Source organism: Manacus candei, unplaced genomic scaffold, assembly GCF_025592945.1.
Source record: "Manacus candei isolate 608988 ecotype Guabito, Panama unplaced genomic scaffold, ASM2559294v1 h1tg000011l, whole genome shotgun sequence".
NCBI lineage: Eukaryota > Metazoa > Chordata > Aves > Passeriformes > Pipridae > Manacus > Manacus candei.
Genome location: NW_026138059.1, coordinates 28,784,694 through 28,808,832, shown reverse-complemented (window position 1 = coordinate 28,808,832; position 24,139 = coordinate 28,784,694). Strand labels below are relative to the sequence as shown.

General features: G+C 37.6%; 1 protein-coding gene across 9 annotated transcripts in view; it reads left to right on the top strand.

The window, feature by feature from the left end:
• EPHA7 (EPH receptor A7) overlaps nt 1-24,139 on the top strand; it is a 171,361-nt gene that overhangs the window by 34,039 nt on the left and 113,183 nt on the right. For all 9 annotated transcript variants that reach the window (XM_051778168.1, XM_051778165.1, XM_051778164.1 and 6 more), the window contains exons 4-5: nt 21,131-21,286; nt 22,161-22,496. In XM_051778168.1, the coding sequence (XP_051634128.1) occupies nt 21,131-21,286; nt 22,161-22,496 (492 nt within the window). The remainder of the gene's footprint in view (nt 1-21,130; nt 21,287-22,160; nt 22,497-24,139) is intronic.

Here is a 24,139-nt window from a genome sequence, read left to right as displayed (position 1 = left end):
GACAGCAGAATGTGTGGTCCTCCGCAGGGAATATTTATCAGATTGGAGTGTGCTTTTATTGGGAGAAAATCGGGGAAAGTAAGTCATAAAACATGCTGAGGGTTTTTTTGTACATACAGGATAACATTTATCCTTCAATTCAAAGAAAATCCTTTTTCATCAGTGATCAGTGCAGAATGGCGAGACTTGACTGAGTCTTGCTGATTCACACGGGACAACTGTCTCTAGCATAATCTGTTTCTGATGATGACCCTAGCACTGACATGACAGATGCTTGGAAAGCTGCTGTCCCTACTGCTGCTGTTGTTGACACCATTGCAAATTCTTAAAGGAAAGTTGCAATGAGTCTTACTCTAGTTGAAAAAAAGACCCACAGTTGAAAACAAGGCAGTCTTTTACAGCCTGATCCTATGGGATCTCTCTTGCTATCATGTGCTTTTGGACAGTCTTAACTGTAGGTATTGTGAGTTGAAGGTCTTTAAAAGACTGTTGGTGTTATAGGAAAATTTGGAATATTGTGAAGTGTTTGCACATCTCTTACTGTCTTCATTTATATGACTTAGGTGTCTGCTGCTGCTGTAGCAGTGGTCCTTAGAGGAACTACTTTTCCAGGACATGAACAAAGGCAGGAGTGACAGTATTGCAGCTAGAAAAAAACATAGGAAAAGATAGCTATGGGCAATTTCCACCGCTCTTAATAAGTAGCAAGAGCAAGTACAGCAGAGAAAATCAATAAAAGCCTCTTGTCTACCTTCTTACCTCCAGAGCCATCTCCTGAAATCCACAAGAAAAAAGATGCAGGAATAAAGCATTTATCTTCAATATGCCTGTCTGTTAGGTACATCCTATGGCTGACAGCAAGGCTGTTCTCAATTTTATCATTTCATTCTTGTTTTGGTGGAGAAGAGAGTCAGTTATTCATTCCATTGGCTGTTAGAAAGTGTTCTCTATTCTAGAGATGTTTTCCTTTGACCAGTTTAAATTCTGAAATTACACAGATTTTACTGAAGGCTGTTGTTGCTGTTTAGTGTATTAATGCCTACATGTTTCGACCAGACTTTAAGAAGAGGAATCAGTTGATTCTGAGGTGCTTCTGTCCATATGCTGAATGGGAATATATTCCCTCTTTGCTCCTATTTTTCATTATTTAACCTGAGAAGATAGAGAAAGCAAGAGAAATTGAGTTGGCTCTGGTCACAAAGTTAAGTGCCAAAGTGGGGAATACATCCAAAATAAAAATTTAGACTTAGGACCCTTGTTACTGAGCAGTGCTCCTTCTAAATAATTTTCTCCTATGAAGAAAACTGCTTAGCCTGTAAAACTGGACAAATACCTATTGTAGTTAACAAAGAAGTAGAATGAAATCTCAAAATCAGGTATGGATTTGTTCCACTTCTACTTTATACTTCTGCTTAGAACAGAACAGAACCATAAGACCTAAACTTTCAGACCGTACTGTACCTCATCATGACTAATGAAATTTGAAAAGAATAGGGCATCCACCTTTCTGCAGCCCTTCATGTGAAATATAATTTGATGGCTATCATCACAAAGATACAAAAATATACATTAGGCTTATAGGTATTTACATAAAATAATTTTGAAGTAAAACCCGTATTTTGTGTTTGGCTCTATTGCCATCAGCTGGAACAATGTATGAAAAGAATGACCAAACTTCTCTTTTTGAACAATTTTCATGATGTGACATAAGCACATTGCACATATATTGTTGTTGGCTTGGTCACTTTGGAGTAAGAGCCTATGAAGACAGACCCACTGGAAAAGTATGTTGTGTTCCCTAATGTGGGAATAGGAATTTAATATTGGCAGACAGGTTTGGTGTGCTCAGTGCCAGGAATTAAAGCTGAAGAAGACAAGGCAGTAAGATGTCAGTATGCCTAGAAGAACAGCATACACATTTTCTAATATAAAAATAGTAATCTAGAAGAGATAAGATGAATTACCATGATGACAAGTTATTGTGCTCATCTTCTAGGCAACTTATCTGTTGCCCAGAGAAGCTGTGGATTCCCCATCTCTGGAAGTGTTCAAGGCCACTGGTCTAATGGAAGGTCTCTCTGCCTATGGCAGGGGGTGGGAATGTTGGGAGGGATTGGAACTGGATAATCTTTAAGGTCCTTTTTCATCCAAGCTATCCTATGATCTATGATTCTTTCAGGGAATAGGTACTTGAAGGGAATATTTTCCCAAGTTCATTGAAAATTTAAAATAATTTTATTTAAAGAAATGGAGAATAAAGAAAGTGATTGCGGCTTTAAACTGGTTTTGATGCAAAAGAAAAACTAAGGAGATAATGCAGATGTATGGATTGCCAAATGTTTTACTATTCTTTTATACAGGAAAATTACGTTTTCCCACCCCATTGATATATTTAAGTATGGCTACAGACTTAATGAAGTAGACCTAAGCAGTACAGAATTAAGGTAACTCTACAGAAATTTAGGAACTAAAAGCAACAGAAGTTTGCATTGCCTGTTTGACCTTCATGAGAACAGCAGTGCAATCAATCTTTTAAGGCTAACAGAACTGGTATAAAATATGAACAGGAGACATAAATTTTGCTGCATATGTAAAGAACTGCATGTAAGTGGACTATATACCTGTCAAATCTTTAGCTGAACAGAATAGACTTAGATAATACCACAAGTCAATCCCTTTCTCAAGTTTTGTGTTACTGGATTTGATTTACTAGTAAAACCACATATACCCTACCTAATCTTGCATTTTGGGTCTGTCTGATGTTTTCCTTCGTCCCCTGTTCTCTTCTGATTTTCTCATCTGAAAGAGGTGCTTTCCTTTTTTTTTTTATTGGTGGGAGGTACTCATCTACCAGCATGACTTGGTATTTGTTGTCTTCATTTGTAAGATTGAGATATTTTATGGATTTTTTGGTACTACGTTGTTTTTGGTTTTTTTTAATTAGGTCAGAATACATGAACTCTTTTATCTATGTAAAATCTTAAGTCTGCCAACCTGTTACAGAGTGCTACAAAGGAAAAAGGAGTATTTTGTTTCCACATGTCAGTGGACGTAAATAAAAGTGCTATGTGCTTAAGCAATGTCAGGAATAATTTATATTAAGTTTTAGGACAATTACTATACGATCGATTAGACTATGGGCTTTGCTGCCAAAGGCTATTGTAGAAACATCATCACAGAAAAGGTCAAGTATCTGTATTTCTAAATTCTACAGCAGTAGCCCTTAATTCTGCAGACTGATTATGGCTAACAGAAAATTTTATAGCTGCTTCACTCCAAATACAAAGCAGATGCTGTAAGTGAATTCAGTTAAAAAACAAAAAGAAAAAAGCAATCAGTACATCAACCCTAGCAATACTTATTTTCACATTAAATTCCATTTCTTTTTCACTAGCTCGCATTATCAGACTTTGATGAAACAGTTTTGTTTTGATTGCTAATGCACAATATGTCCTACGTTCAAGACTGAAGGAGGATGAATGAAAATCCAACACAAAGTATGGGCTGTTTGAAATCTGATACTACTGGAAAAACATAAGTGCAGAGTGCAGATTGGAGGATATATTGGTTTAAGTCCATCTAGAGGTTCTTGTTGGGAACCTTACTGTTTGAAAACCGGCATGCCTGGAGTGCTGATGTACATTTGGGCTCATTCTTGCAAATATGTCCAGTAAAGTCACTCTGACGTCAGAAGTGTTTGCACACATAGTCAAAACCTCTTTCTGCATTTGAGGAAGATTTCAGTGAGCTTTGCATTGCTTTTACATCTTAGAGCTCCTTATTCTGAATGACATTTTGTTTTGACGAAGTTAACAATAATTATCACGTCTTAAAAGCTGCAACTTAAGTGCATATTAGAGTTTCAACCACTTACAGGCCTTATAGGATAACGAAACCAAAAGGGCACAAAAATGCACAAAAGTGCCTTACTAATTCAACATAAGAATTAGTGACTGGGCAAAGGGATTGGCGCACTTTGTAGTACAAGGAGTAGCATGTTAATTAGAGATTCCCCAAAAGACATCCCCCAGAAGAGTCCATAATTAATGCTTGTTGTAGCTTCATGCATACAGTGGCAATAAGCCCAATATATGGCTTTTGCATCTGCTATTTCAATGATGTCATACATTAGTTTGTTCCAAACTTTGAAGAAAGATGAAAGATGAAAAGAAAAAAAGAGGGTTTTTTCTTTCTCTTAATAATCGATGTGTACTTGCTAAAGTCTTTAATACCATTCTATAGTCACTAATAACTGAGCATGTTTACTTGCTCTTGGCTTCACCCAAACTATTTGCTACTCCTACCATTCATCTTTGGCTGCATGATAGGCCAGTAGAGAGAGTTGTATCACTGCAATATGAATGCTCATGAAGCATGCATGGGTATACATGTGCCCACAAATTAAGATTCTTCCACTGTGTGTCCTATCTGTACTGCTGCTGTAATGCAGGAAACTGCCAGCTAGTGTTTGCATTCATATGAAATTAATTTTCATCATCATCCACATAAACGTCATAATAGCCTAACATAGTCATAAACAGCTTGACTGCACCAGTATTTTATTTGGAATTTTGAGAACTAGTTAAAGTACACCAGTTCTTTACTCAAAAGCTCAAATATGCAAACCTCAGCTGGATATCTCATTCATTCCCTGTAGGCATACATTACTTATTTCAGTACAGTCACCAAGATTTTGTGTGACAAGCTGTAGAAAGCTCTACAACACTATGTGTATGGATCTATTTGGTACTTGATAGAGGCATCTGTATTAAAGAATTGTGGATAATCTACTGTTCTAATTTCTCATCACTACCCAGCTATCATAGGATGCTAGATGAACTTATTGCATATGAAATCAGGAGGTAGTTTGTGAGGCTATGCAGTTGGTTGCCATTTGAGGATTGCTGGTAATTCTTATGACTAGATGCTGTACATGTTGGCATGGCAGGACAAGTAACTTAGAGAAGAATTTATTTGATGCTCTTGACTGGAGAGCAATTCCACTGACCATTTACAAGAGGCTGTGGTTGGGTTCGTAAACATTGTTTGTCTGGTCTTGTTCGAGGTGGTGTATAGTATGCAGAACATTTGTGTGGGTTGATGGGTGTGATACATGCATCACAGAAGACCTATATTCTTTTGGACCATTAGCTGAGAACCTCGCAGGATAGCCTTCAGCAACTGAGAACTGAGTCCTGGGTCTCCATAGACTCCAATGAGAATGAAGCTACACAGTACACGTGTAAGCACTAACATATTAACACTGAGATTTAGGTGTTGTAATCTTGGGAGAAAACACATCCTGAATTTATTTAGTCTGTGACCTGTTGTAAGCTGGGCAGTGGAGATCAAGAGATTAATTTGGATGACTTCTCTAAAAATATTCATGCTCTGTATCACATTGCTGCAGTTTTTGTTGATGCTTCCCCTCCCAATAGCCCCTTTTTTCCCTGCTGAAGCCCTCAAGGGAGACTCAGGATGCCCAAGTCCCAGTCTTACTTCGCATTTAAATTCAGTGTCAGAGTTGACCAACCTTTTTCCTTTGTATAGCTTTCCTGTCACTGCCTCAGAGGAGACCCATTTGAGATCAGTGGGTCTGCTGGACTGGTGTGCGTGCTGATGATAAGGACGTGGGTTGTGTAATGGAAATGCATCTGGCTGAGCGATTAGAAAAAGTTGGGAAGGGGAGGAACTCAACCCCACATGAGGACTGCATGCCTGTTTTGTTTCCCATTGTTCAACCCTATTCCTTGGCTCCTAATGGACCTCTGTAGCCACTTTGCTCTCTGAATTTGTTCAGTTTTTTTTTAATTATAAAATTAACTTCAATTAAATTACTTATATTTAAATTATATTTAAATTATATTAAATTACTTCTATTTTTTTATCATTCAGAAAAAGACTTTAATATTTAATGGAGAAAATTGGAAGAGCGGGGCAGAAGGAGAGCCATACTAGGGGACCCAGATGCTTTTGGGTAATGTAGCAGAACTGAAGATGGAAATGTATTACAGGCCAGGAAGATATCAGGGAATGCTTTCTATCAGTGACACTGTCTACTGTCCCCTGGGCCATTGCCATGACTTTCACACCTTCTTCAGTTATGTTTTATTTCTTCCTTGGCAGTCCATCCTTTTGAGAATGAAAAATTCATTTTTGAATAGAGCTGCCTAATTAAAAGCCTTAAATTCCATCCTAAGTGGAAAACTGAATTCTGCCATGGGCTGTGATGGCACTTCCCTAGCATGGACAGTTTCTTCTGGGAGCTGCATAAACCTTATGCAAGGACAAACTGGGCCTTCTTGCCTGTTACTGAACTTTATATTAGTTTGCTTTTTCTCCCCTCCCACTTACATTAACCATCTTTTATTTTCTTTGCTTTTTTTTTTCTCTTTCATTGTGACTATAACAACCTGCTTCCTTCGATGTTCTTGTTTTTCTTTTTCAGTATCTTCCTCTTTTTTCAAAGAAATATGCAGTTTCTTGAGAACCGAGGAACCAACATCTATAAATTTGTCTTTCTAACAAACTACACAGAGCTATTTGAAGAATTACCTGCACAAAAAAATCATTTGAGTTCCAAATTGTTCACAATTAGGGTGCTGAGTCACTTCTGCCTCTGTTATATATTTTATGTAGTGATTTGTCAATCAAAACCAACAATTAAACCTTCTCTAAATAAAAAATTCATGTTTTCTCCTCATGATTCTGTCACTAGCAAGGAGTGTGAAGCAATAGGAGTGAACTGTAGAGCAAAACAGTTCATCCTGAGGACTTGATGTCCACACTATAAATTTCAGGGGGGGGTTGTTTGTTGTAGGTCTAGTCTGATCCAACTGTGGTTGGAATGCATTAGTTTCACTCTTGGAGCACATCTGATTATTTTCCTCTGAAAACAAACCAGTTCACTTGCTCGGAGACTCCTGTGCTGGGAACCAAAACACAGTAAGCAGGGATAACTGGGAAATCCCTTCAAAAGTGCACTCTGTATCCAAACAAAAGTGTGAATGTCGATGCATTCATGTTATATTAGTTATTCTCTTTCAGTTTTCACAAGTTGAAACCCAAGACACAAATAAAAAATTATAATTACAAAGCCCCTAAAATAGAAATTCTAAGTTTACAAACCCTTAAAAGTTTTTTAAATGTCTTGGAATATTAGTATTCTTGAAAATATGGCAGCTGGGAAGATGCAATGGAGATTGTTCATGTGTCTGTACTGCAGTCTTTGCTATGAAATACCAGTGGTCTAGGTGGACCTTTGATCTTCCTCATTTTCCTTGTCTTTATTGCATGATTCAGGTCATCCATTGTCCAAGACACCTATTACTTCAGTGGGTTTGGATCAAGCCCTCAGGGCTGTAATTACTCAGCTGACTAATGCCAGTAAGTTTTTGGAAATTTGCAGAGAACTAAGCTTGCACACAGTTCCAGTGAACCTGGGCATTGCATGTGTACAGAGCGCTTCTCTTAGGGGTTTTTAAAGGATTAAATGTAATAGTAGTGTACACTGAAACAGAAAGCATGATAATCTTAGTTAAAGAGCTTGATTGCGTGGCAGAAACAGCGTGGAAGCGCATGGTATTTTCAGTGAAAAAAAGCTTTTGTATGGTTAGATGAATATCCTCATCTTCTGTAAAAAAAATAAAGTTCATGTTTTGAGATTGCTCCATGCTGGTTCCGTAAAGCTTCCTTGGATATCTAGCTCCTTTGTTTTGCAGTGGCATTTAATCACTTGCAGTATCATACACTGTTCAGCCATGCACATTATTCCTTAATTATATATGAATAAGCCCCTCTTGACTATAAGGCATGTTGTTTGTTCAAACGCACTTACAAATCCATTTTCTTATCAGTTCTTTGCTGAACATTTACACAACGGGGTACTGTTTAAATATGAAAATAAACCTTTTATAAAAAAATGGTTTGACCCACCCACCTGGCCTCCATCTGTGATTGTTCTGTCTCTGCAATCTGTTGTCTGCTTTTCCTCAGCGTGTTCTTTATCTTTTCGGATGGCTGCTATCTTTGAGCGACTTTACTGCCCCTCCCTATTTTCTCTGTGCTTAGTAGAAAGTGACATTTCCGAATCATAAGGATCAGCCAGACAGATTTGATATGCTCTCTGCTGTAAGACACACTTCTGTTCAGAGTATGCAATTAGTAAAGACAACTTCATTTCACAGTATCACAACTCATGCTGCACTATTTAGAATTAAAGTATTGTGTGAATCCAGAAAGTTTTCTCATAAAAATTTCTACAGATAAATCTGTCAGAATTAGTGATGTTTTTTTCTTACCACATACTTACTGAAGCAAACCCAGAAGTTTCATATCAGTTCAGTTTCATATCAGTGAATTATTCTAGTAATGCTTTTCCTTTATATTTTTACTTTTTTTCATTAAAGGGGAGTCGTGTGTTTGTAATCTCTTAATAAACTAACACTCTAATCTTTAGATAAAGAGGTTAAATCCATTTTTATTTTGAAGGATTATCATGAAATACTTACACGTACAGTTTTAAGTTTCCAGTCTATGCACTGATAAAAATGTTATTGTCTTCTGTGAACCTGGAAGGGAGTCCCTTCTTAAAGAAGTTAGAGTATATTTTTTGTTTCCTTTCTGGCAGCATTTCTGTTTCTTCCTGTTCCAAGCCAAAGGGAACTGTGGAGAACAGTTGCTTTTTTGCATTAAAGTTCCTTCAAAAGCATCACAATGGATTCAAAGGCATGAGCATATTTTTTTAAGTAAGTAGGACAATCAGCATTAAATGTAGGAATATCTGAGACCAGGATATGCAAGTAAAGATATTTTTAGATTCTATAGCACTGTTGTGCAGAAGCGGAGTCATTTCTCTCTTGCGGATTCTTGGAAGCTGGTCTTTTGTTTGGATGGATTTGCCTGCTATATAATGATGGCCTTTAGGAATGTGTTACAGAAACCTGTGAAAAATTTCTTCTGGGTTGAGGCCTGGTATGGTATTATGGGTCATTGTCCAAAGGAAACGAAAATGTGTTATTAAGTTATTTTAATTTCATTTCAATTGGAAAGCTTATAGAGATGCCTGCTTCTGTTCTATTTTATGAGTAAGCCCTCCAGATTTATTTCTTGCCAGCCAATTACAGTTAAATTAAATTAAACATCCACATCAGCTTTCATTGTCTCAAAGCTTTAGGAAGAAATAGAATAGATCCATTTGCACCACTGGCTTTACGGAGTACTTTATTCTTGAACCATGAGATCTGAGAGAGATCTGAGATTCCCCCTAGGGACCTCCGTTATTTCACGTGAACCAAAATTATTTCAGTTTATCTGAGGCCTTCATAGGAAACTCTCCTATTATATTTGTAGCTGGACAGTTATAGAATAGGATTTTGGGGTATCAGGAGGGAATTATCTATGTGAAGAGGGAATCTATGGAGTAAAGATAACCAGAGTGATCAAACTGTTCTCTCTACAGAGTACAAGAACCTACTAATGTTATAGTTTTACTAACTTTACATGTTATTAATGCATTGTTTAAACATTATTGCTGAAAGGAGTGTTTCCACAATTTCACAGCCGCCTGCTCCTGTGTTAGTGCCTTCAGAGATGCTAAGTGGCTGTAGAGTAAACTGGATTGAGGAACCAATAAAACAAACAGCACAAAATTTAGTTTTAGAGTAGTATGTCACAAGCTTTTGTAAATAAGGCTTTAGTGACATGTGAACGATCATGCCTGTATAATAAAGTAACCTCTATATTTTGCAGAAGTAGATTGCTGTTGGGGAACTCCTTTGTCAGTATATGTATGTCTACATTGTATTTTGGACATCAGCGTTGAGCCCTTTAGCAAAAACAGACGGTCTACGTGTCTAGGCTTATAGAGTCAAGCTTTTAGAGGTGAAGTTCATGGCATCCTGGGAAGGAAAACTTGGCCAAAGGCAACACTGTCCCACCCGTGCTTGCCCATGGTTGGGGTCAGACAGGTAGGTCAATTCTCCTGGAAAGTTATGGAGGGGCAAATCCAGTCTGTGAACAGCCTGAGAAGTGCCTAGCTGCAGGCATCTGCTCTTCCTGGGGCAACGTAAGCCATCTGTCCCCTGCAGCCACCAGACTCGTCCTTTGAGGAATGACTCTGAGGGATGAGAGGCAAGTTGGACACTTTGATCTCTTCACACTTAGATCTCCTTTACTGGCAGACCTGGATGACATATGTCAATGACAGACCGAAAGTTACCCCTATTTCTGCTATTCCTCTGATGTTAATTTAGAAGCAGCTCCATCAGAAAAGCTATCATCACAAGTCCTCCCCTCACCAATTTATATTTCTTCTCCTGGAAGTTTCTCAGTGTTGCTCCCAGGAAGGGGGAATAAGGGTAGCCAGGAAGTGAGAGAGTTTTTCAGATATTTGTAAGATGTTTTTATAAGGTTTGGTGAAAAAACAGTGACTCTCTGATTAGAGGACTCTGACAAGACTATGGCTGTTCATTTGTCAAGGGAAATGAGAGCCTTTGGGGGGCTTAATAGGCATTAGAGATTCTCATGTCAGGGGACATGTCCACTGCTCCTTATAAGAGGTTGTGATATTGTAGTTGTGTTGCAGTGGTAATGTGTAATAATGTTGCTATTTAGACAGTGACCAACTTTGGTTGTTTGATTTGAGGTAATGAGGCTAAAAGATTCTAAAATAATGGAATTGCTTAAAAAATCAAAAGGAAAAAAAAAAAGATCCTGCCTAGTTCTCAGTATTTTCAGGTTCTACCTTTAATATCATAATAATAATTTCTACCTTCAATATCATAGGATCATGTAATCATTTAGCTTGGAAAACAGGCTTAAGATCACCAACTCCAATCATTAACCCAACAAAGCTGAGTCAACCATTTAACCATGTCCCTAGTGCCACATCTACACATCTTTTAAATACCTCCGGGGATGATGAGTCAACCAGTTCCCTGAGCAGCCTATTCCAAGGCTTGACAACCCTTTCAGTGAAGAAATTTTTTCTGGTAGCCAAACTAAACCCACTCTGGTGCACCTCGAAGCCATTTCCTCTTGTCCTGTTGCTTGTTATTTAGGACAAGAGACCAACTCCCACCTCCTTACAACCTCCTCTGTAGAGAGTGATAAGGTTTCTCCTTTTCTCCAACTTAAACAACTGCAGGTCTCTCAGCTACTGCTCATAGGACTTGTGCTCCAGACCTTTTAAGCAGCTCCGTGCCCATCTCTGGACACGCTTCAGCACCTCAATGTCTTTCTTTTAGAGAGTGGCCCAGAGCTGAACGCAGCACTAGAGGTTAAAATTTTTTCATTAAATCCAAAGTCCTTTGCTGCATTGGAAGGTTAGGTAAGAAGACCAAGGAGACCATGGGAATCTTGTTGGCTTTAAATTCAAAGATGTTTTTTCAAATTATTTTAAAATTATTTTCCGAATGATTTGTCAGTGGTCAGATTTTACTGTATTTTTATTTAGAAAACATGCAAACACTAAATATGTGCCCCTCCCCTTCCCAAATTTCATTATTTTTGTTTGCTTGGACATTTTTTTGACGTTTTTCATTCTCTTTACATAACAACAGGAAAACGTACCTAAGTCGTGCTGGCAATCACAAAATCTGAGTGTGCATTAGACACCTCAAAGTGTTCATTTATGTATGGACAGACAATGTATGGTTGTACAGAACCTGTGTGACATCAGAGGAGTTTAGTCAAAAGTCCCTGATGAACTCAGTAAGCCGTTTAAGTGGCAACACTGTATAAGCTAGTAAGCTGACTATATTGTAGGCTATAAGGATTTTCTTGGTGCTTCATTGTTTGAACTACACCCCACAAACAGGGAAGCAAGAAAGAAAAGAAATCATTAAAGAAAAAAAATCATTAAAACAATCTATTGTATGCATTTTATCACGAGTGAGTTTGTTGTTTTTTTTTCCTTATGGCTGAGTTGAATTTTGTATAATTAAAAAGAAAAAACCAAAACAACCAAAAAAATCCCCAGCAACAAAAAAATTTTTACAGGAATGTGACAAATTTAGCATAAATTTTTCATACATCTGTTTAGAAAAAACCCACCACTTACATTGTAGTTTGCACAGCCAATTTCTTTTTGATGACACAGTTGCCTGTTATCTGGTGATCATTCTGCTCATTTAGATAATCATACAACTTTCCTATCAGACCATCATAACTTCCATAACACAAGGTAGTTCATAATCTTAGACATGCTGAATTCTTAGTCAATGTTGTTTTAATAGATTTTTTAGTAAAAATATAAAAAACTTTATAATTAAATATTTTCAAGTCAATAAAAGAGGAAAGAGCAATAACCAAAACCTAAAGATGCAGAAGCTATGAGCAAATCAGGTGCATTTTTTCATTATTTCTCTGACTGGTTAAGAACCTTCTGAAAAAGACAGATAAAATTTCTACTGCCGCCAAAACTTCAGGCATGGATTCATTTTTTTTGTGATGAACCTACACCGCGTCCTGCAAAGTGTGGAGCACTTGCTCCCAAGGTGGCTAATGAGTTGAGCTGTCACTCAATTCTGTGCAGAAGCTACTTGAGCACCTTGCAAACCTAATCTTGAGGGAAGGGCATAGTTGAAGAAAAGGGGGAAAAGTAGGCAAAGAATGAACAGAAAAGCTAGAAATATCTTTTTTTCCCCCAGAATATCTTTTTTTCTTTCATTTTTCTGCCATGGCCCTGGGCAGCTCCCTTTCAAGAAGTCCCTGGCAGGCGTGCAGGGGAAGGTGCCAGTGTAGTGGTGGCTCAGACAGTCTGTGAGTCTTTCTCTTTCTCTCTCTCTTCCCTGCCAGCCAGAGGTGTGCTCCAAGATGGAGGGAGATCTGCTTCTGCCCCAGCAACCAGGAATACCAGTGCTCACTCCTTCCCACTCACCCCCTGCCCAGCTGTGGTGAGGAGTTTGTTCTTAAAGGAACAGTTTCTCCAAAACAACGTTGGAAAAAGGGAATAAAATACAAACCCTACTTTAACCATGACAGAAGCACATGCCTTATCCTTGTAAACTGAAAATTTAGAGAAATGTTATGTGATAGCCTCAATGCACAACTTTTAGCTTACCCAGTTAATTAATTCTCCTCAGAATATGCTAGAGTGTCTCTAATTGCCATTTAAATGTAGTCTTTTATGTACTCATTTAGAATGATTAGATTCAAAGTAATTTTGCTGTTACGGTATAGTGACATTGGGTATTCTTTGATTTGTAGGATATGTTCTTCAATCTGATTACCTTGTCCTTGTGTATAAATTAGCCAGGAAAATAGCAGAGTACTTTTTTGTGTCTATGTTTCTTTGTAACTAGAGAAGTTAAAAAGGCACATGCTCAGTTTTGAGGTTTTGTTTAGTTTTTTAAGAAGATTTGTAGAGAGGCAAAGCTTTCACTTCATTCACTGGAAAAATCAGAACAAGTTACTATTACTTAGCAAGCATTCTCTTTCTGGATCCCTATTTGTGTGACCAGTAGTATGTGAACACCTCTCAAAAGACATTAGCAGCATTTTGGACAACAAGGGCATAGTAGGCTTGGGAAATGAATATGAAATCTGAGAGATTCCTGACAGGCAACAACAAACATTCAGTGGATGATGGTATGCAGCCATGGGACAACCCTGTTTAGATATGTCATTCACACTATAGCTGAGGCACTGTTAAGGGTCTTGAGTTTACTCTGGCTAAACCATACAACATAATTCCTTGGCTGAAACATGAATAATCTTTAGGTGCCATCACAGTTTAAAAATCAAGCTAAAATAAACTTCTTTTTAAGTTAAACATTTAGCACTGCATAGTAGTTAGACAAATAAAATACTACAGACTAAGCTCCTTATAAAACAATATATATTAGGTGCCAGAGAAGGCATAACAGATGCCATCTTTCACTATAAAAATAATTTAGAGTTTCAAACATAGTCACGACTTGAACATACACAAATTATTGGAAAAGAGGATCAGAGGTTATAAAGTCTCTTTTTGTTACTGGATTTCTTATGTCTAATATTTCACATTGAAATCCACAGTTGGGAAGTGTTTTCTAATGGTCTGCTTTCAGTTTATCTAAACTTTCTAGTGACTTTGGCTAAAAAGTGCCTGTGGCTGATATTGTGATCTACCAGCCAAGTATCTCTTAAGACAACAATGCCCCCCAAACGATTTTCAAAATTTTAATTTTGATACTGTGAAAGATTAAGCCTTTTGTATTTCTGATGTCTCCCATGCCAAATTGTCATGTGTTTGTAGCAGGTCAATACAGAATGGGGTTGACAAATTTTATTATAATCACTACCCCATGTTGCTTTTATCCTCCTTGCCTGCTGCTCATTTTGGTTGTGAAAAACCCTAATATATCAGTGACAGGAGGTCTGGATTTGTGGCCGACTGTTATAATTACTCCCACTGAGGCACTGTCAATAGGATTAAAATAAAGATTCTAGACCTGTCCATCGTAGATGAGGTCAGCAACACTAGCAGTGGGAGTACTGTTTCTGCAAGCTGTGCTTTTAGTCCCGAGTTATGGAACCACAGACAATAATATGAAGCAAGTATCTGAAAGCTCTAGTGGAGAAAGACTCTCTCTTTTTTCTGCATTAGCTAAAATATCCGTCGGTAATAAATAATCTAACAGCATCCATCTATGTCCTGACCGTACATATGTGTATGTTAATTTTCAAATGTATCAGACCCCCAGAGAGTTTCAATTACAGAACAATCCATTTTGCATTTTATAATTAATAAGGTCTTTGCAGCTGCATAACTTCATCCAGGAAACATCTGCACACACTTTTTGTGTATACGTAATTTCTATGAAAAGAGGGTTAGCTGAATTGTCTTTAATTTTCTCAGGCTTGGGGAGGGTAAAAGGGTAGGGAGTTGATAACAAATCACAAGAATGGAAAGTTATGTTCTCACAGATATAAAACAAATTCTAGCCAGTGCTTGTAGGGAAAAGTTCAATGTATAGGATCACTTTTATACAGTCAATTTATTCAAGTAAAGAGAAGGGAGGAACCCAGGGGAAAACATGAGCTCTCCCAGGATGGGTAGTCAATTTACAATGGTGCTCGGTGGGATCAACCTGGTACACCAAGTTCATAAGTAATACTAGTGTCATTGAAACTGTGATTACTCCTTTGACATTGGCTTTGAAAAAGTATTGTATTTTAAATGTTAGTTTCGTCTCCTTAAGTTTACATGAAATTGTGTCACATACACCACTAAGACTTACTAGTGATGGCAAACTCAGGGAAGGACAAACAAATCAGAATAAACAGACAAGCTCTCTAGTTCTGCTAGCACAGTATTTTTCTCCTTTTTCATGAGTCTACTTTTTATAACGGGATCAAACAGTAATTAGTGCAGTCACCTCTTTGTGACTCATTACATTTCATTATTTTCGTATAAAGTCAAAAATTATTATCAAAACCCATGTTCAATCAGGTGTCTAATATGCTGAAACAATTGTGTGCCCTGTAAGTCTTAAGCTGATATGCCACCTGGGAAACCTTGTACTTCTACAAATAGAGATTTTTATTTTTTTTTTTTAATTTGTATTATTGTGGTAGCAAAACATTTTCTTGATTAATGCATCACTGCCCTATAACTGTTTATTCTTTCTCCGTTGGTTATGTAAACATCACTTGTTACATATGTCACTCATAGCCCTCACCATATTTCCATCATCACTCCCTATTTAAGTTCCCTAGCTCTTCTAGGTGCAAAAGGAGTCTCATAGTGTTTATAGTGACATAAAAATGAACAGTACTTACCATGTCCCATTTTTCCTGTCCCACAAGTGGGACTCCAGACTGCTGTTTGTTGCTCTCTACATCTGCCTTCATTCTCTCCTCCAGAGGTTCTTTGAATTTTTTTTTATAAATATGACAATAAAAACATACATTATTTGATCTCTACCAGGCCACTAAAGCATGGGATGAGCTCACAGCAGAGGAGCTGCTGTTTTTCTCCATAAGCTGCAGTCAGCAGCTTGTGTCTTCTTGTGCCACAAGTGTGTGTTAATTCCTCAGTATTTACTTTTGGCTTTGCAAATTCCATTATTTACAGTATTTGTATAGACCCTTAAAGGATACCAGACATACTGGCTAAAAATGTTTGTGAATGCACAGACTGCAGTGGCATATGCTAGACATGTACTCAAGTGGGTACCGTGCACTGATGCTGCAGCTGCCCAGCCATGTGCCAGGCTCTATTGTCACCCACACGTCCTTGTTACGGCTGAGTGCTACTGGATGTACAAGAAGAAAGCAACTTAGTCCAAGCCAAGAAGGACTGCTAGTATGATCTTCACCAGGGTCTTTCATGGCATACAGCCAGGGTAGTGTACCACTTTATTTAGGGCTTCCAGGCAAGAAAGTTTAATTATGAAACGGCAATGCCCTGCTCAGTTTCAACCTGCAGCTCCATGGCATAAGGAAGCTCTCTCATCCAAGAGAGTTTGTTCGTATGATCTTTGTATTTCACAGTGGAACTCTGCCAGCTTCCAAACGAGAGAAATCTCTTTGCTTTGCAGAGGATGTGGGAAGATTTGCTCTGAGGAGCAACCATGGCTATTGCAGAAAAGTGAACAAATCCAAGGTGCTGGTCAGCCCTGAGAGGGTCACTAATGGACAGTCCCTAATGATTGTAAGGCTAAGATATTAAGCAAAGAATTGTGCCTTGGCTGAAGCAAAACTTTCTCCATTATTTATTGATTTTGTAGTATATGGGGAAAGAATTAAAAACTAATTCTTGTGTTGTTTGAAGGCTACTTGAGGTCAGGCTGTAGGTGCTGTTCTGTCTTTGTGCTGTCAGACTTTGGAGCAGCTGTTTGAACAAAATGGGAGCTTTATCTAGGAAGAGCTGTTCTTTTAAATTAGCAGCTGTAAATGACACAAGACATTGAATGGAAGGAAATCGTATTTTGTGCTGGCTTTCTTCCCTTTCTCCCCACTCCTGCCTTGTCCTTTCCAGTACCCTAGAAGTCCTTCAGTTGCGAAACTACTCCTGGATCTTAACTTGCCTGAGGAACATCAAATGAGTTCACATTTTACTCAGATCAACAATAATGAGGATTAGAGCTACAACATCAGTGTGCTGCCTCACCAGTTATACCCTCCTGTGTATCTTCTATCATTGCTTGAGTTCTGCGCCTTGATTTACAATATAACCTCCTTTTATAGGAAAGGAGTGCTGCACTAATGAAGGAGAATATTAAAATGTATGTGATCAAATGTCATTTGAGTTGCCTCAAGCTTTGCCATGAGATACTTTTGTGGAACAGTACCTCTTTTTATACCTTTAGATTTGAATTTACAGAGCTCTGTTTGATGTTTGGCTAATATGTGTGGTTTTGTTTTTGTTTTTTACAAGTGGCATTTTTTAATATCTCTTATGGAGGTAGTAGCAGTGGGGATTTTATGCCACCTGTCCCTGTAATCTTAAAAATATTACATGAAGAACTAAATTGGATCAAAATATGTGGAATTAAAATAGTGTAGAATGAAACAATATTTAGAAATTACTTGTAATATAAAAAAATACTCTATGGCAATTTGGAAAGATATGACAAAAAGAAGGGGGGGAAAAAAGAGTCAAACCAATATTTTTGACTGATTCATTTCCATCTGTGATCTGTATAGCTCACTGTCGAGTTCTCACACCTTCATAAGTGGTCTGTGCAATGCTGTCTTGGTAGAGTTTTCAGTTGTAAATTTCTTTGCAAGGACAAAAACAGATAAGGATGGGTAGGTCCTCAATTTTCGAGCAATAGAAGAATTCCACTGCTAGGCTGAAAAATCCATTTTTTTGTGATAAATTTAGTTTTATGAAGATAGATAGGGGAATAATTTAGTTGTATTCCTCCAGTTAGTACTTTTAATTGTAGTGTATAGTCCTGTGTAACCTCCTTTCTAAAGAACTCTGAAGTTTTTAAAAAATCCTTTTTAAAAGTGCTATTTTCATACTGTTAAAAATTTCAGTGCTGGAATGCTCTGCCCTTTATATCTCAGGGATTTATAAGTTGAAGGAATGGTTATTAAATGTTGTCACAAGCCTCTTAGTGGACAAAAAGCTAATGGAATGGTAGCATGGTATGAATGCCTGAAACTGCTGCCTGTGGTAAGCTGTGCAGAAGAATAATTGGCTTTCGGTCATGTAAACTAGTCACAGATATTCACATACTTTGAACTCTAGTAAGAAATGCACACTTACTTTAAATAGTGAGTGACTAAGCATATAAATGTCTTGATCAAGTCATCAGAAAAAAAACCCAAAACCCGAAAAGGAGTTTTCTGTTTACGTTTTGTTATTTCTGTCTGAAATCTCTTAGTCTCTGCATCTTTGCTGTGTAATGTTCCCTGCTGAGAAGGACAGACTGGAAAAACAGTAGGGATCTTTGCCTTTTAAGTTGCTCTTTGCTTTGCAGAGGACTATGTGTTGGAAGATCCTGTGTATTTGTCCAGTGTTTTGTTTGGTATGGGAGGAACATGACTATTTAAGAAAGGCAGGAAACTGTTTTTGGTAATTTTAGCTACATTTCAATTGCAAGTACTGAAAAAGCTGACAGAAGTTTAAATATGTCTTAGGTACATGCATTCAAATCAGTTCAGCTTTTGTGCTCTTTTGTCAGGAAATTCTGAAACAATATTGAATAAAGGTGTAAAAAGAGTTGAATTTGCTGGAACTATGAATTCATGGGTCATGTTTATCTGAAGTGCTTCTCCAAAATTTTTTTTGTCTTCTTTTGTAAATAGCATATATAATAGCTACTGTCCTGGAATCAAACTACAGCATATTTTGCAAGAAGGATTAGATTTTCTTCTAATGCAAACTTGTACCCCTTTGTCAAAGTCAAAGGATACAAGCCTTGCATGCTAAATTGCTCTGCCAGGTAATTTCGCTTCCATCCACTGTTTTTTTTTTTCAGCACAACAAACTCTAAAAATTATGGCAATTTATGTCCTTCAAGCATATTTTTCTTTAAAAAGAGTAATAGATAGAGTAATAGAGAGCCAGTATTTCCTATTGGTTTATACTGGTGTGATACACTACTGATTTACATAATTCATCAACTTAAATCTACTGTTATCTTGAGTATTGCTTCCTTTTTTTTTTTTTTGGTTACATAAAATTAATCAGGTTAATAGTAATCATATTACTGTAGCTACACTATGGGTCCAGTCCAAAGGCTATGAAAGTCAAAGGTTCTCTTCATTGACTTAGTGAGATTTGGATGAAGCTCATTGTTTTCATGCTCTTTCCATCACTGCAGTACCAGACAACTGAAATAACTGTTCCAAATATCAGTGTCTTTTGATACTTTGCATTTCTGTTCTGAGAAAATATCCAAGCAAATATGAATATAACCAAAGTAAATTCTTTCTCTCTGAACTCAGAATGACTATTTAACTAGCTTTAATATTTTGATACCCAGTACTAAGTTTCACCCGCTGTCCCTTTTCTTTGCATACAGGTGGTGGCTTAAGAAGGTTAGACTGTCTGTTGAGGTTGGAAAAAAAAGAATAAAATAATGTGGTTGAAAAACCCTCTGCTTTATTAGAAAGTTCTGGAGGACTTTTATGTTTTGTTTTGCATGTTGACAGTATTTGTAAGTTTTTCCGTAACCTCAGTGCTGAAATTCAGTCTTAACCTGTTTCCAGTTTTAGAGTTGTCTGATCCCCACTTCCCTCTCACAGTTTATACATGCTTAAGCATGTATCATGGTATCATGGTAGGTGTGTTTTATGGATGTTTCTGCCTTTGGAATTGCAAGAAGTATTTCTGAACATCAGTGTTAGAACATAACACAATTTTTTACTTTCATAGGTTCACAGCAGGCTTCATCATCCTCATGGCTAGGCTTCATGAATGAAGATTTGGGGAGGGCTCTACCCACATTTGCTACAAGCACGCTGGTGGCTAAATAGGCCAATACGAGATAGGCACGTCCAGGTGCAAAAGGCACAGCAGAAAGACTCCTTAGGTGGTATATTCTGCAAGGCATGATTCTTTCTGCATTGTCTTTTCTCTTCGAGAGTGATCCTGCGTGCTTTCTCAAAGGCATCAGAAACGTTATAGATGATGTGTCTCCAGACCTCTCGATTGGAGGCCAGAGTAGACCAGTTATGTTGATCAATATGGCCAAGGCTGAGATGTTGTTTCAGGGAGTCCTTGTATCTTCTCTTCGGGGCTCCTCTCATGCGGCAGCCAGTGGCAAGGTCAGCATAAAGCAAGATCTTAGGGAGGCAGTGGTCCTTCATCCTTGAGACATGCCCTGCCAAACACAGCTGTGTTCTCAGCAACATGGCCTCAATACTTGTTGGTCCTCATGGAGTGAGATGATCATTTTAAGGAACTTGGGGGGACAATCTAAGCGTTTCAAAATCTGCCATAGACCTTGAAGGCCTTGAAGGCCTTACCCAGCAGGCTTACCAAAGTAAGAAATCGTCTTATATGGATATTTCCAATTGTCTACCTTTTATCTACTTCTTGAAAGTTTCAGTAAATTAATTTCAACCTACTTGTGTGTTTCTGTGAAACTGGAAAAACCTATTGTGCACTTTACGCTGTCTACTCTCCTCTTTCTCTTTTTTTCCTACCAGAGTCATCTTTCCAACAAGTGATCACACCTCATTCTTTTCCTAAGAATCATGGTTTGCTGGTGGGTTACAGCTTATTTGGGTTTCTCAGATCAGGGAAGAAAAAATTTTGCTCCATTAATTCCAAAACAACTAGCTCAGATACCAGAAATGCTTCAGTGGCCTTAGATCAGATCTCAAGACTGAGTTTCCCTTGTTTAGGCCTATTGCAGGCATCCAGGTGTTTCATACCATTGTTGTACTCTTCTTTGGTGAAAAACAGGTGCTTGCTGTATTTATGCAGCCCTCTGTTTCGAAATATTGTACTACCAGTTGTTGAGGTGTATGTAGTGTATACTTGAACTCATAAAAATGCCACAAAATCATTAACAGCATCATCTGAAGAAAAAGAAATTGTTGGCATAATGTCTTGCTTGAGCCAACATAACAGAATGGGCAGTATAGATGTTTACAGGAATGTGTACCTCATGTAACAGAAGCAAAAAAAACTCAGAAGTCCATGCAAATCTAAACCTTAATTTGTTTTGTTCTGCCTTAGCTTGTGGCCGTGGGTTCTACAAATCCTCCTCACAAGATCTGCAGTGCTCCCGCTGCCCTACTCACAGCTTCTCTGACAAGGAAGGATCCTCAAGATGTGACTGTGAAGATAGCTATTATAGAGCACCTTCTGATCCACCATATGTCGCATGCACAAGTGAGTGAGTCATGAATTTAATAGTAAGGGACTTGCTTAACCAACCAGGTGCAGCCACTTGCAGCAAGTAGTTTTGTCTGGCGTTTCCTGTGTTTGAAAAGTACCTTTGCAACAGTAAATAAAATTGAAAAGCAGAGGGAAAAAGAGTTGACAGCGAATATGGAATCAAAATAAATATAATTTTCATGTTTGCTTGATATAGCATTGGAAAACACTGCATGTTGTGTGAGTAACTCATTGTAGTAGGTAGAATACAGGCACAGTTTTCCCATAGCCATAAAATTCTTGTAGACAGTGTGCTTTATGTGATACAATACCAAAATTAGTAATGTGAAAAATGAAAAGTAACCTGTGTGGATCTGTGCTTTGATCAAACTGTAGTTGGATCTGACTTAACTTTCTAACTGCAAATAGACTGGCCTATGCAGATTGGTGTTTTAAATAGTGGAAGTTTCCTAAATCCAAAACAGCACCAAATATCTCTGTAAATCATATCAGAGCTGATAACAAAGGACTAGATGCAGCTTGTGCAGTATGTTTAGAAGAGATGAACAAATCCCATATTTGGGAAAACTATAAAACAGAACCTTCAATGTACGTTAACCATTCCTTTTAATTGCACAGAGGAGAAACAGCTAAAGTCAGTTGCAGTAAATATACAGACAATTGTTATTCTGATACCTTAATGGAAAATAAATAAAGCGCTCACCAAATGAATTCAAGGAAGCTTTTATGCAGCTTGTAATAAAAATAATGAAATGTTTATGTGGAGAAAAATGCTTCAACTGTTTTCTGTCTCAGTAATTAAAATGTTGGCTACATGTCCCACTCTGGTTTTGTGTAATTACTCTACACTTTTTTGTGTATAATGTAGGACCTCCATCTGCACCACAGAACCTAATTTTCAATATCAACCAGACTACCGTGAGTTTGGAGTGGAGTCCTCCTGCTGACAACGGGGGAAGAAGTGATGTGACCTACCGCATTTTGTGCAAGAGGTGCAGCTGGGAGCAGGGCGAGTGTGTTCCCTGTGGGAGTAACATTGGATATATGCCCCAGCAAACTGGATTAGTAGATAACTATGTCACTGTCATGGACTTGCTAGCTCATGCTAACTACACGTTTGAAGTTGAAGCTGTGAATGGGGTTTCTGACTTGAGTCGTTCCCAGAGGCTTTTTGCAGCTGTCAGTATTACCACCGGCCAGGCAGGTAAGTTTTCATCACTTATGAATCTCAACACTGTGAGATCGAGAGAAATTTGGAACATGCCAACTAGAGATGCAGTAAATCAGGAACATGTTTGGTGTGTTCTGGCTCATTAATCTTTTCACCTTGCCAACTAGTTAATTTGAGCTTATACTATTTCATGATAACCCATCCTGATTCTTGGCCTCAGGATTGCTTTCAGAAAGCATTGATGACAAGACTTAAAGACACAACCTTTGTTATTAGATAGAATTTCTTAAGTCTGCAACTTTCTTTTTTTCTGCTTATTTCATTGTAGGTCATTCCCTAGTATTTGAAGATAAAAAAAGTAGATGTGACAGTCCTATGCAGTCTTCTTTCTTAATTTTTTAAATATGTGTGGGAGTCCTAGGTCACTGGAAGATGATTTGGATATCTGATGGTGTTTTCAGTGTTAATGTTTTCCCTTCAGGATAATGTTTCTGATTTATCTTATATTTCCAGATATTTGATTATGAGATGCAGTGAGAATGTGATGATTATTCTCTGTTTCTTCTATTTATCATAATCTGACAGGTGAAATGTCAGGGAAAATAAAATCAAACTAGCATATCACCCCAGGGGGAAAAAGGGCTTTCGTTGTCTGCAGCTGAATGAAAAAAATGTGATTTAGATTTCTGAACTGATGAGTTGCTTGTTGATAAAATTATAGGCAATAGTGTGCTGTGGGCTTTAAGAGGGGATAGTAAAACTAACCTTTTATACTTTGAACAAAAGATCTTAAACCAAACATTATTTGCGAGATCTGGCTTCTGAAGAAATGCCTTAAAAGAAAATATGAAGTGAATAAGTGATGTGATGCTTCCTGTAAGAACAGCTAACTAGTGTTTTAAAGGATACTTCATACTTACATCTTGGAGGAAATTTCACTGACTGTGATCATGGAATTTTTTTTTAGTGCAGTAGAAATGATCCCCTACAGTAATACTGTGAAATAAGAAAAAAAACTTGCTATACAGAGTCAAACAGGAAAAACTGTAGTTATTTTGTACTTTGAAGATGGTCATCTCAAAAAAAAATAAAAAAGGACAAGAAATTGAGTTCAAAACCTTCCCTCCTTCTCCCCAAAACTAGGACAGTTTATATGGTTGTTAAAGTTAGGCTGGAATATTTATGGGATATTTAATCTCCCCATAGTGCTTTCCTGGATTCCAAATGCACATTTTATATTATTTTGGAACCATCTCTGTGACTGAAAGGATTGGTCTCTGTACTCATTCAGTTCTTGAAGTTTATGATGAGATTCTGAGCACTGAAAATTTACCCTGAAACTATTTTTGCACCACAGATTATATTATTTTGACACCTTGATTTTTCATCTTTAAAATAATTCTCTATAATTCTTCAAACATGGGCAGGTGGACAGTGTACTGCTCTCTGTAGATGACTGTACAGAACTACCACATGAGGAAGAGGATTTGGACTTTTTTCTATTTAGCTGAATCAAATCAGCTTTACTTTATGTGCTTTGATGGTTCAGTGGCACACAGAGTAAAGGAAGAAACAGTGCAATTTAGTGGCTACTGTCACATCTCATGAAGATGCAAAAGCCTTAATCACAGCTTTGTTGTGTTTTCCCCAAGATTATAGTTCATTATGTTGTGTTC